Source organism: Acinonyx jubatus, chromosome D4 (genome assembly GCF_027475565.1).
Source record: "Acinonyx jubatus isolate Ajub_Pintada_27869175 chromosome D4, VMU_Ajub_asm_v1.0, whole genome shotgun sequence".
In the NCBI taxonomy this organism is placed as follows: domain Eukaryota; kingdom Metazoa; phylum Chordata; class Mammalia; order Carnivora; family Felidae; genus Acinonyx; species Acinonyx jubatus.
The window spans coordinates 2,305,222-2,326,504 of record NC_069391.1 but is presented as its reverse complement, the minus strand read 5'-3'; the positions used below and the strand labels follow the sequence as shown (position 1 = coordinate 2,326,504).

Sequence of the window (21,283 nt, the reverse complement as noted above, 5' to 3'; positions counted from 1 at the left end):
TTGCTTCCCGAGCTGGGCGGACACCCTGGTCCTCCTCCCCCCGCCCCCAGCTGAGGCCAGAGCAGGTTTCCAGCATCTTCCCCATCCCCACCCTCTCCCTGGAGACTCTGTGCTGGCTGCTTCCCCTTCTTTCATGCTGGAGAACCACTCCTGCTGCTGGACCAGCCTAAACACCACCTCCCCCAGGAAGCCCTCCAGTGGCCCTGCACAGCCCCCACCCAAGTCCAGATTAACTAGCCCTTCTAGGAGGTTCAGGAACAGTAACGACGGATGATATTTCCTGAGCTCCCAATCTGGGGCCCACCCCCGCCCCTGCCTCATTTCCTGTTTTCCCCCTACACATCTCAAGGCCAGCCTTTTCTCCCAAGGCTCAGGTCGTACAATTCCTCCAGCCCCCCAGCCCCCTCCCTAGGTTCCACTTCGGTCAGTAGGCGGGAGACCGGCTCGGTTCTGAGAACACATCCAGGTCCTGATGCCTCCTGACCCCCGTCACCCCTGCAGGCACCCCACCTCTGGTGCCCCGACCGTCCCCTCCTCAGGGAGGCACTGCTGCTTGGTCCTAGGCCCCGAGCCCAGTCCTGGACCCAGGCCTCAGCCAGTCTTCCCGGACTCGAGCGCGGGACAGCCTGGCTCCCGAAGCCCGACGGCCACCACACACCTCCCGCCAGAGCCACTGGGAGCCCAAGATGCCGCCATAAATACGACCACTTTATTAACATACAGGAGCACTGGCTGACGACCATATCCTAGTGTGCCGTGAGAAAGAGTGCCTCCTCCCGGGGCGTAAAGTGCAGCGGGTCCCTCCGTGCGTGAGAGCTTCATAGAACGAGGCAAGTGGACGCTACTTGCGAGATACAATTCCTCTGGAAGGGGCACACCTGAACAGGATCCGGGTCCGAGGCGGCGGCACCTGGATCTCCCCGCCGCCCCAGCCCCGGTCCTCGACCCCACAGCCCTGGAGGGAGAGAGGACATTCCCAGGCCCCTTGGGTGGAGCCGGGGGCTGGCCGGTGGGACCCACAAACACGACCGTCCTTGCAGCCCTAAGACACCTTTCCGGGCAGGGGCAGGGGCCGGGGCCCGGGGCGCGCTCGTGGGGGCGGGCGGGGGGGGGGGGGGCTCTCCTTCCCCGGGGGAGAGCAGAGGCTCAGTGTCACGTCTTCACAGCCCGGGTGCCCTGCGGGAAGGGTGTCCGCAGAGGGGCCCCAGTGGCTGGGGGGCCCCCGGGGCCGAGCGCTCGGGTCTCTGGGGGGCGGCGGGGGTGGCTAGGAGTGCGGAGGTCTGCAGGAGCGGCAGCAAGCCTTGCTGTAGTACCAATGGCCACAGAGGTTCACCTTGATGGCCAGGGCACAGTTGGTGCCTGGCTGGTCCTGGCAGCTGTCGTCTGGGGAAGGGACACAGCGGGGAGGGAGGAGGGCATCACCGGTGGCCAAGGGGTGGAAACTCGACAGGACCCCCCCCACCCCACCACCTCGGGGGTGGCCCCCGCCGGCAGCACCCGTGGACAGGTGGCCCCTACGTGCCCGTTTCCAGGGGCAATGGGCCTCCCACCCGCGTCGGGCCCTCCAGCCCTACTACTCTGCCACCCCTGCCCCCAGCCCTCCCCAGGACGCCACGCCATCCCCCCGAGGGGTCTGATCTGCGCACAGCAAGGGTGATGCCCAGGGCCAGGGTTTGGAGGAGTCCTTGACCTCACCCCTGGAGGCCCGAACCTTCCCAGGTGGCCCACAGGTGTCCCCTCCACAGAACAGGTGTGAAGCAGAGCGGGTCACCTGTCCCGGCACCCCCCTCAGACTCTAGCACCCTCGCTCCTCCTCCAGACGCCGAGGCCCCATGTCAGGCCCGGCCACCCCCGCCTCCCGCGTGCCCGGCTCAGCATGAGTCACCGAGGACTCCTGGTCCCCGCCCGGTCGGCCCCACCTTCTGAAGCCAGATACAGGTGTTGGTGTGGCTCCTGGGGAACCCCAGCCCCAGTCAGGCCTCACCTGCCGCCCTCCCCACCCTCACCTCCCAGCCGGGTTCCGCCCCCCCGCCAGGCCTCGGTGTCCGTAGCCGCCCGATCTTCCCGGTCCCCTTGGCCCCTGGCTCTGCCCGCCTTGTCAGCACCCCCCTCCTCACCTGGGGGCTCCGTGGGGCAGGGCAGCAGGTCACAGGCCTGCCTACCGACAGGCTTCACCAGTGGGTCGCAGCCACGGACGATGTCAGTCCCCTGGTAACACTTGACGTCCCGCATCCGCACGCCCACCCCGCAGGTCTTGGTGCACTGATGGGAGAGACAGCATGGCCGGAGCCCCCACCTGGCCGCACAGGGTTCCGGCCCCAAGGAGGGGCGACCCCACCCCTCCCACCAGGCTGCTGGGTCCCATCCCCACCCAGGGCCGCGCAGCTCCAGCAGGTGCCCAGGGAAGGGGCGGCCCCTCCCCTCCCCACTGTCACTGGGTGCGTCCTTCGCTTTCAGCCTCCCCGGGGCCCGTGAGACGGACCCTCAGGACACACGGGGCCGTGGCAGAGGGACAGCGCTGGTTTCCCTCTCCAGTGAAAAACTGTGTTGCCGGCCAATTAAACCTATCTTCCAAAGCCACACTCCCGCCTGAGGCTCCCTCGTCCAGATGTTCCCCTTGGAAAACCCCGCTGAGCTACCCAGAGCACCAGGGACATCTGCTGACCCCGGCTGCCCCATCGTCTCCTTGCCAAGATCCTGCAGGCGGTGGCTCCCTCTTGCCACCGCCCTCCAACATGGGTGACCCCACGTCACCCAGGCGCCTCTGGGACCCGAGCCCTGGGTCCCTGAGGTGGGGGAGGGGTGGGAGGCCCCAGCCCTGGACCCCTCCCATTTAACTAAGACTTAGCAGGGGGGACCACCCACCCGCTCCCAGCATGGGGGGCTGGCCCAGTCTGGAGGCAAGAGGCGCCAGCTTGGCACGGAGCACACAGGACCATCGACCGCGGGCGGCCGCTCCGAGGAGCCTCTGTGTGCCCCCGGAGGGGACCCTCCGGCCCTGGGGAGTGGGCAGAACAGCTGGGAGGAATGAGCTCTTACTGAGCCCGTATCCCAGGGAGGGGCAGCCACAGGGACAGAACGCCAGAGCTCCACACACCCACCGTGGTCCACCTGTGCCGGTCACCTCCCGCCCACCCTCCGTCATCAGCGCAATACAGGTGTCCCTATCCCGATGCCCTCAGGCTGTTTGGGGGGCAGGGTCTGCTCCCTCTCTGCGGCTCTCCCCCCTTCCGGGGCTCGGCACCCAGCACCCAGCCCACCACCTGCACCCGGTAGGTCCTGGCCCCCGTCTTCTGAAGCAGGAAGTACCTTCCAAAGCGCGAGTGCTGGCGTGGCTCCTGGGGGCCTGGAGCCCCAGGCGAACTTCACCGGCCTCTCAGCCCCACCTGACGTCCTCCCCCACTCCCTGCCGGGCTCTGCCCCTGGACATGACTCACTCTGCCCCCCGTAGCCACTAGACCCTCCTGGCCCCTCCAGAAACCTATTCTTTATCCTTCAGGCGCTGGCTCTGCCCACACCTCCTCTGGAAGCCCCCGCCCCGCCCCCAGTCTCCCTCCTTCTCCCCGGTGGGTCCTTTTGTGGATGACACAGAATGGAGAAATGTGTGTTTTCGCTCTTGAACGAGCCTGTGTGCCAGTAGGCCCCATCTAGGACGAGGTTTGCATCCAGATACCACCTTGAGTCTCTCTGCTGAGATCCCTGAGCCCGGGTGGGGGCGGGGGGTGCAGAGGTCCTGGCCCATCACCCTCTGAGTGGGGGCAACACTCACGGAATCCCCAGACTCACCCCTGTCTTACAGACTCTAAGAATCTTCACCTTGAACTCTAAGGTTTGGGGATGTGCCTTCCACCATCCAAGACCATGGAAGCCTCGCATGCGTGTGTCTGAGACAACACCACGGTGCAACGTACAGGGCTCCCCACCCCCTGTGACACCCCTGCGTCATCCCCCTCAGTGCTCAGAGCTGGCCCATGAGGACACCGAGGCCTGAGGCACCGGAGACCCCGGAGCACACAGCGACAGAGGCCCCGGGGCTCCTGTTCTCTACCCCCTCCCCGCTCAGTGATGCTCAAAGACCGCTCTGGGCCTCCCCCTCCGCCACCTCTTGAAAACTGACGGCATCACCAGGTGGAGAGGGCACGAGGGGCACGGGGGTGGGGGTGGGGGCACGGGTACTAAGGACACACGGAGGAGACAACAGAGGCGGGGGTGGGGAGCGTCTGGGGCAGGGCTCGAGGTACCGAGGCGGGACCAGGACTCAGGTTCCGGCCTCACGTGGCCCCAAGGGGCCAGCCGGGCGCTCACCTCCGACCAGGGGCTGGTGTACCATTTGAAGCAGGGTCTCTCGAAGCACGTGCTCTCCTCAGGGGGCTTCTTGGCCAGCCCGCACTCGGGGCCGCTGCGCGTCTGTGGCCTCCCGTTGGCCAGCTCCATGCACAACACCAGCCTCTTCTTCACACCTCGGCCACAGGTGGTGTTACACTGAGACCGGGGGACAGACGGGGCCGGGTCAGAGGCCAGAGGCCAGGAGGACCAGGACACCGTGCACGTGACTCCGCGACTCCGGGGATATGGCTCGGTCAGTAACGATGGGGTGAAAACGTTTAGGTCAATGGCAGATTGGCCGAGGACTCTTTGGTCGGTAACCCTTTGGCCCCAAACACATTTGATCAAAAGCCGTTTCACGGAAAACCATCTGTTTGGAAACACAACGGTTCGTGACAATTTGTCCCAAGGCGGCTCGGCTAATGGTGATCTAGCTGAAGCAACTGGCTGAGAACGACCCGCCTGAAAAGGCAAGTTGGGGACTGTGACCGGCGGGGGGGGGGGGGGGGGGAGGGGGGCGGGGGGGGGGGCAGACGAGGTGGTCATGAGAACAAACGTCGGCCCAAGACCCAGGGGCCAAGAGTCTGTGAGGCCCAGGTGCCCCCGGCCCCCGTTTTCCATAAAGTGGGGGCTGGGAGAGGGCCGGGGACACAAGACCCATTCTGTATCATCAGGTACTTGCCTATTTAGATCTGGCAGGTGTTCAGGGGTTTTCTTACCTTTTGGCTTTTTCCATTTCAAATTAAGTTTCAGTGAATTGTGCCATCGTATTTTGCAATTAATTCCTCGTTTGACCAATCCGCCATCGTGGCCACTTGGCTCTCAGCCCAGAGCCCTCCCAGGCAGAGGGGAGCCCTGCTGCGGCTGGGGGCACTCACCCGCTCCCAGTCCTGGGCCAGCCAGTGGGCGGGGCAGTTCTTGTCCCCACAGGGATGGATGGCCAGCGGCTTGCTCTCCATCTGGCACTGAGACTCGGGCACCACCCGGCCGTCACTGGTCTTGCAGTACACGTGTCGGATCATGCGGCCCTGCCCGCAGCTCCCGCTGCACTGCAGGGGGGAAGCGGGGGGGGGGGGGTTAGGGGCGGAAACCCTCTCCCAGTGCACCCCCCCTCCCCTGCTGTCACTCCCAGAGAGGACCGGCTCCCCAGGCAGTGTGGGGGAGGGAGCGGCTGCCATGACAACCACTTTTTAAATAACATTTTCTGTTCTAATTACAGAAATACTACGCGCTTGGTGGAAAACAGACACACAAAAGCACACCTAAAATACCTAAAAAGGTCATCTGTGCACCCAGCACCGGGGTGGGCGGGGGGGCCGCTGGTGAGCACAGCTGAGAGACACACAGACGGACACACAGACAGACACACGGGGAGGTCATAAAAAGGGACCCCGAAGTCGCCACTCGGTTTTGGATACCGTCTATGACTCCTCACGTGACCAGAAGAACGGCTGGTTCGCCGATCTAACCCTACATCCCTCCCTCTAGAACGGCGGGGGCGTGAGGCGGCCCCGCGGCCACTGGGCACCGGCCACCCCTCCGCGTGCCCCCCCCCCCACGGCCCTCCCCTCACCGGGCCCCAGTCGGAGACAGTCCACTGGCGGTCGCAGGGGGGGCCTGTGCAGTCCTTCTCCCCCACGGGCCTGGTGTTGGGGTCACACAGCTTCTCGTCTTCCGAGCAGCGGATGTCCCTGGTCACCACGCTGCGCTCCCCGCACTTGGCCGTGCACTGTGAGCGGGCGGGTGAGGGCGGGGTCAGGACTGCGCAGCCCACGCGCGCGGGCCCGAGCGCCCGGCCGCGCAGGCGCTCACCTCCGACCACTCGGACATCTCCCACTGGGGCCCGCAGGCCGGGTTGCGGCACGTCTTACGCTCCTCGGGCCGCACGGCCTCGGCCGCCTCGCACAGGTCGCTGTACACGGAGCTGTCGAAGCCGGGGGACAGCATCTTCCAGCAGCGCACGATGCGGAACTGGTAGCCCTCGCCGCAGGTGCGGGAGCACTCGCTCCAGCTGCTGGTCTCCCACCTGCCTCGGGAGGGGCCGGCTTTCAGAGACCCCCACCTTCCTTCCGGGACCCCATGCAACCCCACGCCCGACCCCGAGAATGCACGTCTTCACCCATGTCCAAAATCACGCGGGGCCAAGCCAGCCAGGGAGCTGGTGAGGCCCCCTGGGGGGGAAGCTGCTGTCTAGGTGACCCTGAGCGCCCCCCCGCCCCCCACCGGGAGACACCCGAGGAGCGGCGCCGATACCCTGCTGGTGCCCCGAGTGTGTGCTTGGCCCGCCTGCCTAGGAACCCATGTGGCCTCCACCTGCTCCCACCTCCAGGCGGGACGCCTGGCTTTCCAGTCACTTCAAGAGCCATGTCCTGGCCTTGCTCCCTTGCCCATGCTGTTCCTTCCTCCCAAAGTGCCCCCCTCCTTCCTTCTCCGACTTTGGGATCATGCCTCAGCGTCCCAGAGCCTGTGCTGTACCCAACCCCCCCCCACACACAATGGGGGCTCCCAGGGGAAGGACAGGCCCCGAGAACCACACAACCAGCTTCTCAGAAGGGAGCAAATGTGCAGGGAGCCAGAAGAGCAGAACTGTGTAGCCTCCTCCTCCCCACCCGCCCCCGAGTCCGGGGACCCTGCGTCAGCTCCCGCCGTGGTCATGACTTGGAAAAGGACACGCTTAGGGCTCAGTTTCTGTCAGTTTCTGACTGTTTGCAAAGCGGGACAGGAGGCCTGGGTGGGGACTAGAAAGACAGGGCCTCCCCCCACATCCCAGGGACAGCCAGGCAGCTTGGAATTTCGGGAATAATCGTTTTGGTTTATAAAACTCCTGTGCGCCTGGGGGTGGGGGCCAATGATGAGTGATGCACAGAGTGGCTCCAGGATCTACAGTGGGAGACATTGGCTGAAATTCGGCAGCCACGTGTGGCCCGTGGCAGAGAGCCTGGCAGGCACCCCCACCCCACAGGTCCTGAGGCCCTGCCCACCACAGCACCCACTGAAGGAGCAGGATGCTAGCCAGCTCCCGACGCTCCCCTGGGCAGAGTCGAAGCAGAGCCCCAGCTGCCCCCGCAGTGCCCAAGGCGCTGGGTGGCAGGTACCTGGGCTGGCACTCCCTCCCCGCGCAGAATTCCTGGACGGGCTCAGGACGGGTCAGAGCGTCACAGTAGCTGTCATCCACCTCGATGCCATCGTAGCGAACGCACATGGCGTAGGTCGACATGACTCCTGGTTCAGGACAAGGGAAGAGCCTGTGAGCCACGAGCGAACCCCTTGGGGACCAGCAGATGGGCCATGTGACCACGGGCAAGGCAGCTACCTCTCAGAGCTTCCTGGTTTAAATTGAGGATAACGACAGTAACCAGCTTACCGAACCGTGGCAGAGCCCAGTGAGGACACCTTTGTGGATCTGAACTCCCTCCCTGCCCACGTCTCAGGGTCTGACTTCTCTCTGCACCCCCACCTCCACACCCACCCCTATGGGTAAATAGGAGGGTGGGTGGGTGGGTGGATGGATGGGCAGGTTGTGGGTGGATGGTTATGGATGGATGGATGGATGGATGGATGGATGGATGGATGGATGGATGGGTGGATGGAGAGTTTGGTGGGTAGATGGAAAAATGGATAGGTGGGTGGGTGGATGGGTGGATGGATGGGCAGGTTGTGGGTGGATGGTGATGGATGGATGGATGGATGGGTGGATGGATGGATGGACGGTTGGATGGATGGACAGATGGATGGACGGACGGAGGGATGGATGGAGAGTTTGGTGGGTAGATGGAAAAATGGATAGGTGGGTGGGTGGATGGGTGGATGGATGGGCAGGTTGTGGGTGGATGGTTATGGATGGATGGATGGATGGATGGATGGATGGATGGAGAGTTTGGTGGGTAGATGGAAAAATGGATAGGTGGGTGGGTGGATGGTGGATGGATGGGCAGGTTGTGGGTGGATGGTTATGGATGGATGGATGGATGGATGGATGGATGGATGGATGGATGGGTGGATGGGTGGATGGATGGATGGACGGTTGGATGGATGGACAGATGGATGGACGGACGGAGGGATGGATGGAGAGTTTGGTGGGTAGATGGAAAAATGGATAGGTGGGTGGGTGGATGGGTGGATGGATGGGCAGGTTGTGGGTGGATGGTTAGATGGATGGATGGATAGATGGGTGGGCAGGTTATGGGTGGATGGCTGGATGGATGGATGGACGGTTGGATGGATGGACGGACGGAGGGATGGATGGAGAGTTTGGTGGGTAGATGGAAACATGGATAGATGGGTGGGTGGGTGGGTGGGTGGACGGATGGATATGTTTGAAAACTAACCGTTCGAGCCCTTGCCAGCATCCCCAGATGTTATATTAGATCTTCAGACCCTCCCTGCTCCCCTGTGGCATGTCTCAGTCCTTATCCAACTCTCTCAAACTTTCTTTAATCACCACTCTGTGTGTTTATCTTCCTTGCCTCCCCGGTACTCTATAAATCCCATCAGGGGGATGATGTGTAAAGGGCCAGCCCTCACCCAATGTTGTTAATTCCTTGACCCCACTCCCATCTTCTACTCCTCTGGTCTTTCTACGCATGTCCCTGCACCCCTGCATCTGGCACTGTGTTGGCACATGGCCAAATCCACTGAACAGTGGGTGGGTCCCTGCCAAGGAGGCAGGATGACTCAGGGAGACTTGTTAGCATCAGTGAAGGCCCACGTGAAGGGTTAGGGTTTGTTGTTGCTGATGTGTGTGTGTGTGTGTGTGTGTGTGTGTCTGTGCGCACGTGTGTGGTGGGGGGGGGAGGTACCCAGCCTCCCTGAATGATGGAGATAATGGAACCCTCTTCAACGGGGCTGCCAGTGCCCCAGGAGGAAATCAATTTCCCCATTGACCCAGCCACCTCACTGTCCCTTTCTGGCGGCGTGTGTCTATAAGCTCCCACCTCCCCAAGCCCCAGCCGGGATGGAACGGAACCACCTGGGAAGCAGCCCTATGTGGGGACTTTTTTTCTTCTTTCCATAAAGGACTCCTCCATGCCAGCACTGGGCTGTGTCGTCTTTAGCCCTCTCTGAGGGGAGGCTGCCTTCCTGGCCAGGTCTGCTTGGAATGTTCTAGGCCTCAAGAGACACCAGCTCTGGGGCCCAGGGAGGTCCAGGGCTGGGGACTCACAGACCCTCGCCAAATGCCCGACTGTCCATTCAGTCCTCACCGTTGAGTGCAAACACGGCAGGTCCTGATCAAAAGAGACTGGGGTTCAAGACCCAGCTCAGTCTCTCCCTCGTCAAGGCAGGGTCACGTGAACACTATCAGAGTCTCCAGGCCTCGGCTTGGTCATCCTCAAGTTGGGAACCTCCCCGAGATGCTGGGAGAGTCAACGTAGCAATCTTCTTCATGACATCAGTCTCGGACACAGTGCTTTTGAAACCTTATACACGAGGCCTTCCCTTTAAGGAAAAGCAAGCAAGGGGGTGCCTGGCGGGGGAGGGGGGGCTCAGTCGGTCAAGCGTCTAACTCTGACTCAGGTCATGATCTCATAGATTATGAGTTCAAGCCCCGCGTCGGGCTCTGTGCTATCAGCTCCGAGCCTGGGGCCTGCTTCCAATTCTGTGTCTGCCTCTCCCCTGCTCACACTCTGTCTCTGTCTCTCTCTCAAATGGAAATAAACATTAATTTAAAACAACAACAACGACAACAACGAGCAGGGCACCCCAGTGCACAAAACACAGATCGGCGTGTTGCACCAGCAGAGGATGAGGCTCAGGGTCCGCCGGCCCCGCCCCCCCCAGCCCACCCCCCAGAAGTGCCAAGGGACGGTCTGAAACCACAGCTGGGCTCAAGCTCAGGCTAAGAGTCCACATTCACCTGTATTTCTGCCGCCCCAAAGAGCATTTTGAAAGAAAGGGACTCTGTAACGGAGCTGGCTCGGGAGGCAGGAGATCTCGCAGCCAAGCACAGGGTGCCCAGGGACCCCTGCTGTGTGCAGAGGACTCTCAAGGACGTCAGCACAGACAGCACGAGCCCCAGCAGGTTTGTAACCTCACCACCACCCCATCCGGCCTCGGCACTCCTCCGCCAAATGGGATTTTGAGAGTAGTTGCCACAGTCACGAGCTTTGACTCCGACAGAGCCTACGGGAGGTGGTGGCAGGGGGCCATTCGGCAGGGACGCGACTCCACCTTTTTTGGCCGGGTGCCGCCGGACCCGGCTCGGTGCCTTGGCGGCGATGGGGAGCTCACCCTCTATCGGGGCTGTTCACTCCACTCCTGGACAGCCTCCTCTAAAGCAGAGCTTTTTCCATAGCAGAGCCCAAATCTGTCTTTCCCACTGCCTTCCTTCTCTCACCCTACTGTGCCCCTTGGGCCACGTGAGACAAATTCAGCCTGTCCCCCACCCCCCTCACCTGGTCACTCTGTAGGTGACAAGGAGTGGTGTGTCCTCCCCGGGGACGGTCCCCCCCCCCCACCCCGGGGCCAGGCATCAGCCCCTCACCCCCATCTCAGGCGATGTCACCTCCCCAGGCGGCCCTATGTCCAGGAGGGAAAGGAGATGCTCCCAGGCTGTGCTCCGTGACAATCCCAGCTCTCGCTGCGTCCCCGGAGGCTGTGCGGCTCTCAGTCAGAACCGGTCCGTGCCCTGCTGACCGCCTCCGGCAGGGCAGACTCCCCCAGCGCCCCACCGTGCCCAGCCCTGGGAGGGGGCTCCCGCGGCTCCCTCTCAAGACCAGCGGCCTGGCACCTGCGCTTTGGCCGCGACAGCTCACTTCTGCTCTCCCTCCTATCCTCACGACCGCCGTGGCGGAGGGGCCCGTCCCATCTTACGGGTAGGAAAGTGAGGCTCAGACAGACCAAGCAACCTGCCGAGCGCACGTGGCACGGTGGGCCAGGTGGTGCCACTCCCGCGCTCACCGCGCAGCCAGCAAAGCTGGCCTCGTGCCCTGCTCAGGAGGGTCTTCAATAGCAGGGGGGGGCCCCGGCTCCCTAACCGAGAGCGAGTTCCGGGGTGAGCAGGACGTAAGGACCCGGGGTCCGTTCTGAGCCCTGCAGGGCGGGCTCCCCAGCCGCTCCCTCGGGCATCTCCTCAGGTGCCGAGCAGGACTGCAGGAGGCGCGATCAAGCCCAGACTCCCGGCTGCCCAGGGTCCGCCAGGGGTTCGCCTCATCCTCCTCACCAGCCAGAGACGGCAGGGGCCACTTTGGGGGGGGCAGGGGCAGGGTAGGGGGCATCATGCAGTTTCAGGGGCAGCCCCAGGTGCTGACCAAACCCAAACAAGCTGCTCCGGGCATAGGCAAGGTGGCACTCGGGGTCTCCCCACAACCTTTGCCACAGGGGCTGGTCCAGGGTCTGACATCTGAGCTTGCAGCCGGCCCCAGCGGAGGGAACCCAGGTCCCCGGCGGCTGCAGCCAGCATCCGAAGGTGCGGGTGGCCAGCCCCGTGGGCAGACAGACGTGGGTTCAATCCCAGCTCGGCACCTACTGACCACTAACCACGTGTGTCTGTCTCTCTGTCTGGGCACCACCGGCGGGGGGGGGGGGGGGGTCTGTGTTCCCCTCTACCTGCCCAGGTCCTAGACAAGGTCCCAGCATCTGTTCCACTCCTTCGTGGGTCTATTTCCCTTCCTAGGTTGCTGTAAACAAAAGCAAAATCCTCCCCGCTTGAGACGTCGTAGTTTTAACCAAAGGGACGTTCGCTCTCACAAGATACCATACAAAGAACAGTGAATTGGGGGGGGGGGGGGCTGAGCAGGTGGCTCCCGCCAGCAGCCGAGATTGGTACCTGTGGTGCAGGTGGCACTGCAGGGCTCGTGGGACGAGAGCTTCCACCGGTACATGTCCGCTGGGCTCACGCCTTGTTTGCGCGCCTTGGGCCTCGTCCTGGAAGGGAGAAGCAGAGAAGGGCACGGGCGCTCACCGAGGGCTGCGGGCACGAGCTCTTGGGGAGCAGCGCGCCTGCCCCGGCCCCGGGGGAAGTCCCCACCATCAGGGTCAGCCCGCCCACTGTCTAGAGCAGAGGACGGGAGGGGGCATCGCGGGGAGGCACGCTTTAGGACAGAACTTTCCCCCGCCTGGACGGGCGAGAGTCCGAGGCGGGCACTGGAGGTGCTGAAGGTCCTTCCGGGTGGCGGGTGAGCTCGGGGCCCCCCAGCATTGCCACCGCGCCCTGCACGCACGCACGCCACCTGCTAGCGTGGGCAGGCGACTCCTTCTCTCCGCTCCCCCAGGAGGGACCGCAGACGGCACCTTCTATGCCGAGAACCTGCCAGGACTCCCCTTGAGGCCCCCCTCAGCCCGACTCTGCTTGAACGGGGACACTGGCCATTCAGCCTCCAAGTGTCAAAACAGAAAAGCTCAGCGGCGGACAGGGGAGTGGTTGGTCCCCTCCAGACGCCTCTGCCCAGGTCTGTGATGGCTGCCGGTGCGGGGAAGGCGAGCTGGGCCCGCGCCAGCAACCAGCTATGATTCTTGGCCGGAGCGTGGGCGGCCGAAGCCAACTATTGTTAGGACCGTTTGCTTCTTTGAACCGGTTGGTGTGCTGGGGCCCAGCCTCAGTATCCAACATGCAGGCTGGGTTTGGACTCAGCAGGGGAGGAAGGAAGGGGTCCTCCCAGATCCCCAGCCCCTGGTCTGAGATGCAGCCCCTCCCCCTACAACCCGAAGCCCCGCGACCTGCAGACGGGGACATGGGGCGATGGCCTGGCTGACGGGACACCATTCGAGGCCCCGGCATCCCTCTTGCACCGGACGCCGCCCCAGTGCCCGGCGAGGGGCCGGCTGGAGACCACCGGAGCTGACGCCCTTTCACAAGGCTTCCCCGTGGGCTCGTGCGCACGGGTCCCTCTCCGGGGACCCTGTGCCACCTCGGTGGTCGGGCTTAATGAATGCTGCAGGGCATCCACTCCGAAGGGCCTTCCAGTCGATTCTGCGATCCGGACATTGGTTTGGATCCCACTGGGAGCTCGCTCCGCGTCTGGGCTTCACAAGTGGACGAGCTCGGAGGTTTACTTCTGTAGGAACGTTTGTTGCCCCGAAGGTGCAACTTGCTCTAAACCAGGAAATGATCCGCCCACAGCCTTAAGTCCTGAGTCTACTGATGTGGCTACACAACCTAGGGAGCCGGAGATCTGGGAGGGGTGGAGGAAGAGAAAGCAGCAGGAGGGGGGAGCAGGCCATGAGCTGGTGGCCGGTTTCAGGGCCACTCACAGCTGCTGAGCCCCTCACCTGCTGGCTTCTCAACCAGGAGACAGCCCTTCCCTTTCACAGATTTCTGGGGGGAGGGGAAGGTCCCCCTCCCACCTCCTGAAGAAGGAGAAAAAAAATCTTAAATGCGGTTTCCCCACCCACTCAAGACCTTGTCATCTCAGAGCAAAGGACCCGTAGAAACCCCCAGGGAGCACCCAGCTTCCCTGAGCAAGCCCCCCCAGAAGCCTGATTCAGAAAACACGACTCTTGCTGGTTGGGTCCCCCACCCCCGCCATCCTTTCGACGAAGACGACCACGGCTGCCAATTCTCCCCAAGAACAAACAGAGATGAGAAGGTCCCGGCCAGGCCCCACCGCCCCACCCACGGGGAACTGCGGTAATTACACGCTCCTCAGCCAGCAGGCCGCGTGACTCATCCTGGACTCCGGAGAGAGCGGCCTGGTTCAAAATAACCCTCCGGGTTTTAAGCACAAAAGGTATTTCTAGGTGGGCTGCCCACACATCACTCTTACACGGGCACACGTCAGGCGCAGCAAAGCCCCTCCTGAAAAACCCTGCTCGTGTTTGCACAACAACGGAATGCCTAACCGTTCTGTGCTTGCAAGTGGCCAGCCCCCCAGGAGAGAAACACCCACAGAGTCGCCCGAACCACCAGCCCCTCGCCCGCCTCCTCGCGGAAGGAAGAGGGTGCCCCTGTGCGCCACACTCAGGGCTCTGGGCCCAGACAACGCGGGCCAGGGAGTCCCTGCCAGGGCGGCTCCGGGGGCCCCGGAGAGAGACCCTGCGTCTCTGTGTCTCGCACGCTGGCTCCCAACGTCTGCTTCTGGTGACCGGGGGGCCTCCCTCAATTGTTTGAGGCTGTTCTGAGATGAAAATAACCCTTCCTTTCTGAGCTGCCCCTTTGATTTCGGCCTCTGTCGAGCAGACGCGACTTCCTGTGTTTGGACAACGCGCCGTGCGCGGTGGCTATTTTGGCCTGGTGGTTTCCCCGCGGCCTCCCTCAGCCCTTTATCTCAAAAGACCATCTTTGGTCTCAGCTCTCCAGCATCCTTTGATGGCAGCCGGCTGGAGGCGCCGCCCCATCACCGCGTCGGGACTTTCCGAGCGCAGACGACCCAGCGTATCGATTTCTGTAGTGGGCCCCAGCGGGGCTGAGGAGTGGGCTACGATTCAGCCAGGGTGGGGCAGGAGAGACTCTTGGCACTGTGGCCTGACGACCCGAAGGTCGTGCCTGATCTGGCCCGGGGGTCTTCGGCTGCCCGGCCCTCACTCAGGGACGCGGACGGGGAGTCAGAGACGTGTCTGAGTCGCCGGGGAAGTGGTCTCCCGAGCTCTCTCCAGGCCGCAGGCTGCATTAGAGCAGCAGGGCCTCTGTGTCACCCCCACAGACCCCTTGAGGGGGGGACGCTGAGTGTCAGACCTGCCAGCCGACTTTCTTCAGCCCCTGGGAGGCCCGGCCCCGCCCTGGAGGCTCACTGCACTACTGGGGTTTCCATTGTCGCGTCCTCCCCGGTGCCTCCGTGTGGGATAGACTGTAACCCTCTGGGCACAGCCCGGGAGCTGAAAGCAGCCCAGGTTGGTTAGACGCGGGAACCGGGCTGGGAGCCTCAGTCACCGGCCAGGCCCCGCCAGCAAGTGCTGGCACATTGTGAACCCTGGCCCCCGTGCCCACGAACCCCGCTCTCGGACTCAGACCTGCGCCTCGTAGCGAAGCCTGGCACCCCTCTCAGCCGCTGGGTCCCACGTGCCCCCCAGACCCACACCCTGCAGACTTTCGGGCCCCTGGTCAGGTGAGCAGACAGCCCTGGGGAGAGAAGAGCGGCCACAGAAGCTTCCAGAGCTTTACTCCGTCCAAATTTGCGCACAAGAATTCCACCCAGAGCCTGTCAAAGGTAACCAGATGTGCCCCGTGAGCCCGATGCCCGGCTGTCCCTGCAGCTGGGGGGGAGAGGGGGCCTCAGAAAAGAGCCTGAGAAAAGGGGCGGGCACTTTCATGGGCTGTGGGGGGCCCGCCTCGCTGCTCTCGTCCCCTGGGCGAGGGTGAGAGGGTCACCCCGACCGCATCACATTAGGAGTGGACCCCCAGGGTCCCAAGGACACCCACCTCTGCATCCTCAGCCCTGGCCAGGGCTCCATTCGTGTTGGTGTCTAAAGTCAAGGGGTTCGGGTTGGTCTTCAGAAAACAAAAGCAAACCCACTGAGTCCTTCCCTCCTCCGGCCCCCACCCACCTCAGGTGGCTGCTGAGCCCGGCTCGCTCTGCTTGAAGCAGCCTCACTGCCCCCTGAGCCTCTGGGGAACGGTGCAGGGACACTCCAGGGTGGCCATGATCAGCCTAAGGGACCTGTCACCAGGGACTGTCTCCTGGTAGGGGTGGTGACAGGACTGGGGCCACCCTGCTCCCAGCCGCTAACCCAGGGTCAGACATGACCGTCCAGATGTCCCAGGGAACTGCCTGGGCGTCCCCAACTGTTATTGTCCAGCTGTCCCCGGGTGTAACTGTCCAGGCGCCCCCAGCTATCATTGTCCAGGTGTCCCCAGCTGTAACTGTCCAGCTGTCCCAGGTGTGGCTGCCCAGGCATCCCCGGCTGTAACTGTCCACGCGTCCCCAGCTATCATTGTCCAGGTGTGGCTGACAAGGTGTCCCCAGGTGTGACTGTCCAGGCATCCCCAGGTGCATCCCAGGCTCTGGGGGCCTGGCCCAGGTAGACAGACTCTCACTGGACCCGTCCCAGAGGCAGCACCAGCCCCCGAAGCAGAAGGCCTCATTCCCAGTGCCTGGCTCCGGGGTCTGGCCCCTGGCTGAGGACCCCACGGGACCCCTCCCCATCTCCTCTCGGGCTGCAGTGAAGGTTGGTGCCGAGCCACTCCACATTCCGGGAGCTGCCCAACAGCCACGTGTGCGACGACCGTCCAGACGGAGAAGCCAGGCCTTCGGGAGAAGCCAGGCCTTCGGGCTCCGTGACCCTCTCTGAGTCCCCGTAACTGCCCTGACCCTAAGGGCGGTTGTGACGGGTGTTCCCGTGCTTACGGGTGCCTAGCCCGAGCTTGGCCCACAGTGAGCACTCACAATTGTCGGCCTCCCCCTCCCCCGGAAGCGGCGTCACGGCCGCACGTGGGCACTCGGCACCGCTGTAACCCGTGGGCCAAACTTGCGGGAAAGACTCGCTACAACCCAGGCCTCTGCCCTGCTCGCATCCAGGGGTCGGGGAGCCCGGCCACAAGTGACTGTCTCCCGTTTGCCCCCGGGGTGTGGCCTCACCTGCCAGGACCCGCCCCGGCTTCCCCGACAGCGGAGCAAGGACCTACCTGGCCTTGTGAGTCCTGTTCCCGGCCACGGCGGGGAGGCTGGCACTGGCGTTGGGGAACGGGGCCTCGGAGGAGGTGTTAGTCACTCTGTCACTGCTCAGCTCCAGGTAGGACCCATTGAGCAGGTAAGTGCCGGCTCCCTCGCTGTCCTCGTAGTCCACGTAGAGGCTGTCAGCCGGGGAGCTCCTCGGGGCGCCCTGCACAAAGATGCTGTTGCCAGTGTCATTGAAGGGGAGCTCCCTGGAGTCGGAGCCGGTGCCCAGGAGCCGATCGGAGATGGCATTGGCAGAGAGGAGCTGCTGAGAGGGGAGATGCGCGTCCACCTCTGGGTCATCCTTGTCCCCCGCGAGAGCCGTCCCGGTGGCATTGCCGTCTACGAGGGAGACAGGTGGCTCACTCTCAAATGCTCCCTTGTGTGGGCGCAAAGGCCGCCCGTGGGGGCGGGGTGGGGGGGCCAGTGGGGCTCGCAGCAAACACCTGAACCGAGAGGCTCCCGGAGGCAGTGAGAGCACACAGATCACCAAGCGGAGGTGTGCGAGCCGGCCTGCACAGCCTCTCGTAGGGGAACCTGCAGTGGATGAAACAGGGTCACCCTCGGGGCGCCCGGGGGGCTCTGGCGGTTAAGCGTCGACTCTTGGTTTCGGCTCAGGTCATGAGCTCACGGTTTGTGAGTTTGAGCCCCGTGTCGGGCTCTGTGCCGATGGCGTGGAGCCTGCTTGGGATTCTCTCTCCCTCTCTCTCTGCCCCTCCCCTGCTCGCTCTCTATCCTCCCCCCCCCAAATATATAAATAAATTGGGTCCTCCTCAAAATTCGCACCTGCCCTGAACCTCAGAACGTGAGCTTATTTGACACAAAAGTGGCTAAGGATGTAGACACGGGTCATCACGGATCTACGGTGGGCCCTGTTTCCAATGGCTGCTGTCCTTAGAAGAAGAGAAGACACACATGCACAGAGAAGGCGTGTGACCACGGAGGCAGAGGCCGGAGGGACACGGCCCTGAGCGCAGGAGCACCTGAGGCCTGCAGAAACGGGGAGAGGCGAGAAGGACCGCCCCCACCCCCTGGAGCCTCCAGAGCGAGTGTCGGACCTGCTGACACCTTGGTTTTGGACTTCTGGCCTCCAGAACTGGGAGAGAATGAATTTCTATTTGTCGTGAGCCCCCCAGTTTGGGGTGATTTGTTACAGCTGTCCTGGGGGATTTATACAACCTCCAAAATGTCTTCTACTAGAAGGTTCTCAGGGTCTCAAAAACTGGAGTGCCAGCCCAGGCAGTCCTGGTGACCGGTGCACGGCCCTCAGGAACACGTCCAAACTGCAGGTATGGATCTCGGGGACCCCGATGTACACTTGCATCTCGGGGACGCTGACGCACCCCTGCATCTCGGGGACCCAGACGCACCCCTGCATCTCGGGGACCCTGACGCACCCCTGCATCTCGGGGACGCTGACGCACCCCTGCATCTCGGGGACGCTGACGCACCCCTGCATCTCGGGGACGCTGACGCACCCCTGCATCTCGGGGACCCTGACGCACCCCTGCATCTCGGGGACGCTGACGCACCCCTGCATCTCGGGACGCTGACGCACCCCTGCATCTCGGGGACCCTGACGCACCCCTGCATCTCGGGGACGCTGACGCACCCCTGCATCTCTGGGGACCCTCACACTCCCCTGCATCTCTGGGGACCCTCACACACCCCTGCATCTCAGGGACCCTCACTCACCCCTGCATCTCTGGGGACCCCACGCACCCCTGCATCTCGGGGACCCTCACGAATCCCTGCATCTCCGGCCACACCTCCTGCTGCCTCCCTGAAATCTGCCTGCCAGGCTGTCGGCCCTGAGCGGCTCTCTCTCACCCCACCCTCTCCCACAGCCTCACCCAGCTACTCCTCACTGGTTCCCAAACCCTCAGGCCAGGGGCCACACTCTCTGAGAACTCAGGGTCCGCCCGTGCCCCCTCACTGGCCGGTCGTCCCCTTCCAGAGCTCTTGCCACACTGTGGCGTGCCGTCTGCCTCTACCCAATGAGCAAGCACACGGGCTCTGAGGACAGACTGTCCCGGGTCTGACCCGCAGCTCAACTGTGGATGTGGGAAAGCCCAGCCTCCACCTAAGCCTCAGCCCCCCCCCCCCAACATCTGTCAAGTGGGGACACCCGTATCCCCCTGGAAGAACGGATGGAAAGCAGGGCATGTGCGAAGGGGCCCGTGCCGTGCCTGTCCCAGGAGAGCCACAAGTAGGAGCCTCTCATCGGCCTCATCTGCCGGCCGCGGGGGCCCAAAGACCCTCTGCCCAAGGCCCCCTCCCTGGGAAGCCCCTGCCTGATCCCGGCCCTCCTGGTTACCTCGGAAGCCCTTGCCTCTGGGGGGTCCCTCGCAGGCCCTGCCGCTGGCCTGCTCGCACACCTCGTTGGTCTCCCGGCCCTTGCTCAGACCCAGCTCGATCCCCGGGCCCAGGTGGCCGAACAGCCGGTTGTCCAGGCCCAGCCGCTCCGAGGAGGCCTGGCCGTAGAAAGAGCTGTTGTGCCGCAGGAAGCCCAGGAGCGCGGCCCCGTCCAGCTCCTGGCTCTCCGCGCTCTCCGAGGCGGGCTCTGAGAAGCTGTAGTAGACGGGCTGTGTGCGGTGGGCATGCGGCGGCTGCAGCAGCGTGTACTCGAAGGTGATGGAGGGGCTCCTGCCGTTCTGGTTCCACACCTGGGGAGGAGGAGAAGCAGGACCTCACCCCTTCCGCACAAGCCGGGAGCGGCTCGGGGCTCGTGGGCCACGAGCCCCCAGAGAGCTGCACTCCGGTCCCGGGCCACCAGAAGCAGCCCCATCTGCGGCCCACAGCCAAGCCCTTCCCAGGGACGCACCCTCGACTGAAGGACGGTGCCCCTGCCCGCGCTGTGCTGCTCCCCAAGGGCAGCCGGCCTCCAGAGCCCCGCGAACAGGGGCACACGCCCAGGGCGGGGCAGAGGGAGCTGTCCACTCGAGGCGCGGGCCGGGAAGGGTGCCCCGAGCACACAGGATGCTCTAAGTAATAAAGCCGACTAAAACCCCATCTGCACTTTATTCCCACCCCGGGTGTAGCTCTGAGAGAAAGTGCCAGCGCACCCCCCAGGGTGGTTCCTGGAAGCTTGGAGAAAGTGAGGCCAGCACTAAGTGGAGAATAAAGGCATAGCAGGTAGTGGGAGCGTGGGAGCGGAGGGAAAGGCTGGAAGATTCGCCAAGTGACCGTTTCCTGCAGGAGACCCCTGCAGGACATCCTGTTCACCAGCGTGAAAAGAAATTGGCCAGTGAGAAGGCACTGACTTCACTTCGAGGGACACCGTTGAGTGACCGCAGCCCAGGGCGGATGCCAGGAGATGCTGTGATAGAACCAGACTCCCCACGATCATCAGAATAAGGGAGGCCGACGTGGTGGCCGGGAGCCCTGACCCACAGAGACGTCTGCACACGGCGGATAGGACAAAGGACTCCCGGACAAATAAGTGGGACCAGAAAAAGGGCTTCTCAACATGTAAGATCAGAACTTATCAAGGGTGGATATTCAGGGGGTGGAGGACAGCTGCCCCAGAAAAGTCACAGCCCTATCCCATTTCCTGGGCCAGCGTTTGGACCCAGAATCCACTGAATGATGGAACGGCCAGGTCCCCAGGACAAAGGACCCCCCATAAGTGTATATGGTAATGATTCTCTCAGTTGTTCCCCCAAAGAGCCTACAGCCGTTGACTTGGTTAACTGGAGAAACGGACAGACATTTGGGAACCAGGGTCCAAGTTGTCATTGTTTATCAGGGACCCAAAGCATCATCATCGCCCCCTGTTAGCATGAGAGCTTGTGGGTGACAAACAAGTGTGGCCCAGGTCTGGCTCACAGTGCGCCCAGTGTGGCTCACCTTGGGTCCAAGGCTTACCCAGTTCCCAAGTCCATTGCTGGTAGTCGGCTCCTTAGCCTGTAGGGTATGCGCTACCATTGCAGGGAAAGCTCAGCGGAAGCCCGTGACCCCAACCCCTGACCCCCATGCCCTTTCAAGAGAGTAAATCCAAAACAGAATTGCATCCTGGGGAAACTACAGAGATCAGAGCCACTCCTAATGTTGCCAGAGGATGCGAGGTGGTGGTCCCCATGTGCCCCGCTTCACTCAACGGTTTGGCGCCCATGAAAACAAGACAGATCCGGGAGGATGACGGGGAGCCCTTCCAAACCCAGCCAAGCGGGAGCCTCAGATGCAGCTCCCGGAGCAGATTAACATGACCTCAAGTCGATCACCTGTGGCCACCAACGTGGCAACCACCTTCTCTTCCACCCCCGTGGGGAGGAGGAAGTGGTGTTCGTTCACCTGGAACGGACAAGAGTATACATGTGCGGGTTTGTACCTGGGGCCGTGCTAACTGCCCCATTCCTCGACGTCATACAGTACAGGGGGGTCTGGACCGTTCTACAGAACATCACACGGGTCCTCTACGTTGGTGACAT

At 63.1% G+C, this 21,283-nt stretch overlaps 1 protein-coding gene across 2 annotated transcripts in view; it reads right to left on the bottom strand.

Moving 5' to 3' along the window:
• Window positions 1–687: 687 nt before the first annotated feature.
• ADAMTSL2 (ADAMTS like 2) overlaps window positions 688–21,283 on the bottom strand; it is a 35,050-nt gene continuing 14,454 nt past the window's right edge. For both annotated transcript variants that reach the window (XM_027051679.2, XM_027051680.2), the window contains exons 11-20: window positions 19,171–19,519; window positions 16,823–17,195; window positions 12,092–12,189; window positions 7,422–7,548; window positions 6,139–6,352; window positions 5,900–6,055; window positions 5,205–5,375; window positions 4,306–4,482; window positions 2,118–2,262; window positions 688–1,383 (exon numbers count right to left, since the gene is read on the bottom strand). In XM_027051679.2, coding sequence (XP_026907480.1) covers window positions 1,265–1,383; window positions 2,118–2,262; window positions 4,306–4,482; window positions 5,205–5,375; window positions 5,900–6,055; window positions 6,139–6,352; window positions 7,422–7,548; window positions 12,092–12,189; window positions 16,823–17,195; window positions 19,171–19,519 — 1,929 coding nt within the window. In that variant the 3' untranslated portion in view covers window positions 688–1,264. The remainder of the gene's footprint in view (window positions 1,384–2,117; window positions 2,263–4,305; window positions 4,483–5,204; window positions 5,376–5,899; window positions 6,056–6,138; window positions 6,353–7,421; window positions 7,549–12,091; window positions 12,190–16,822; window positions 17,196–19,170; window positions 19,520–21,283) is intronic.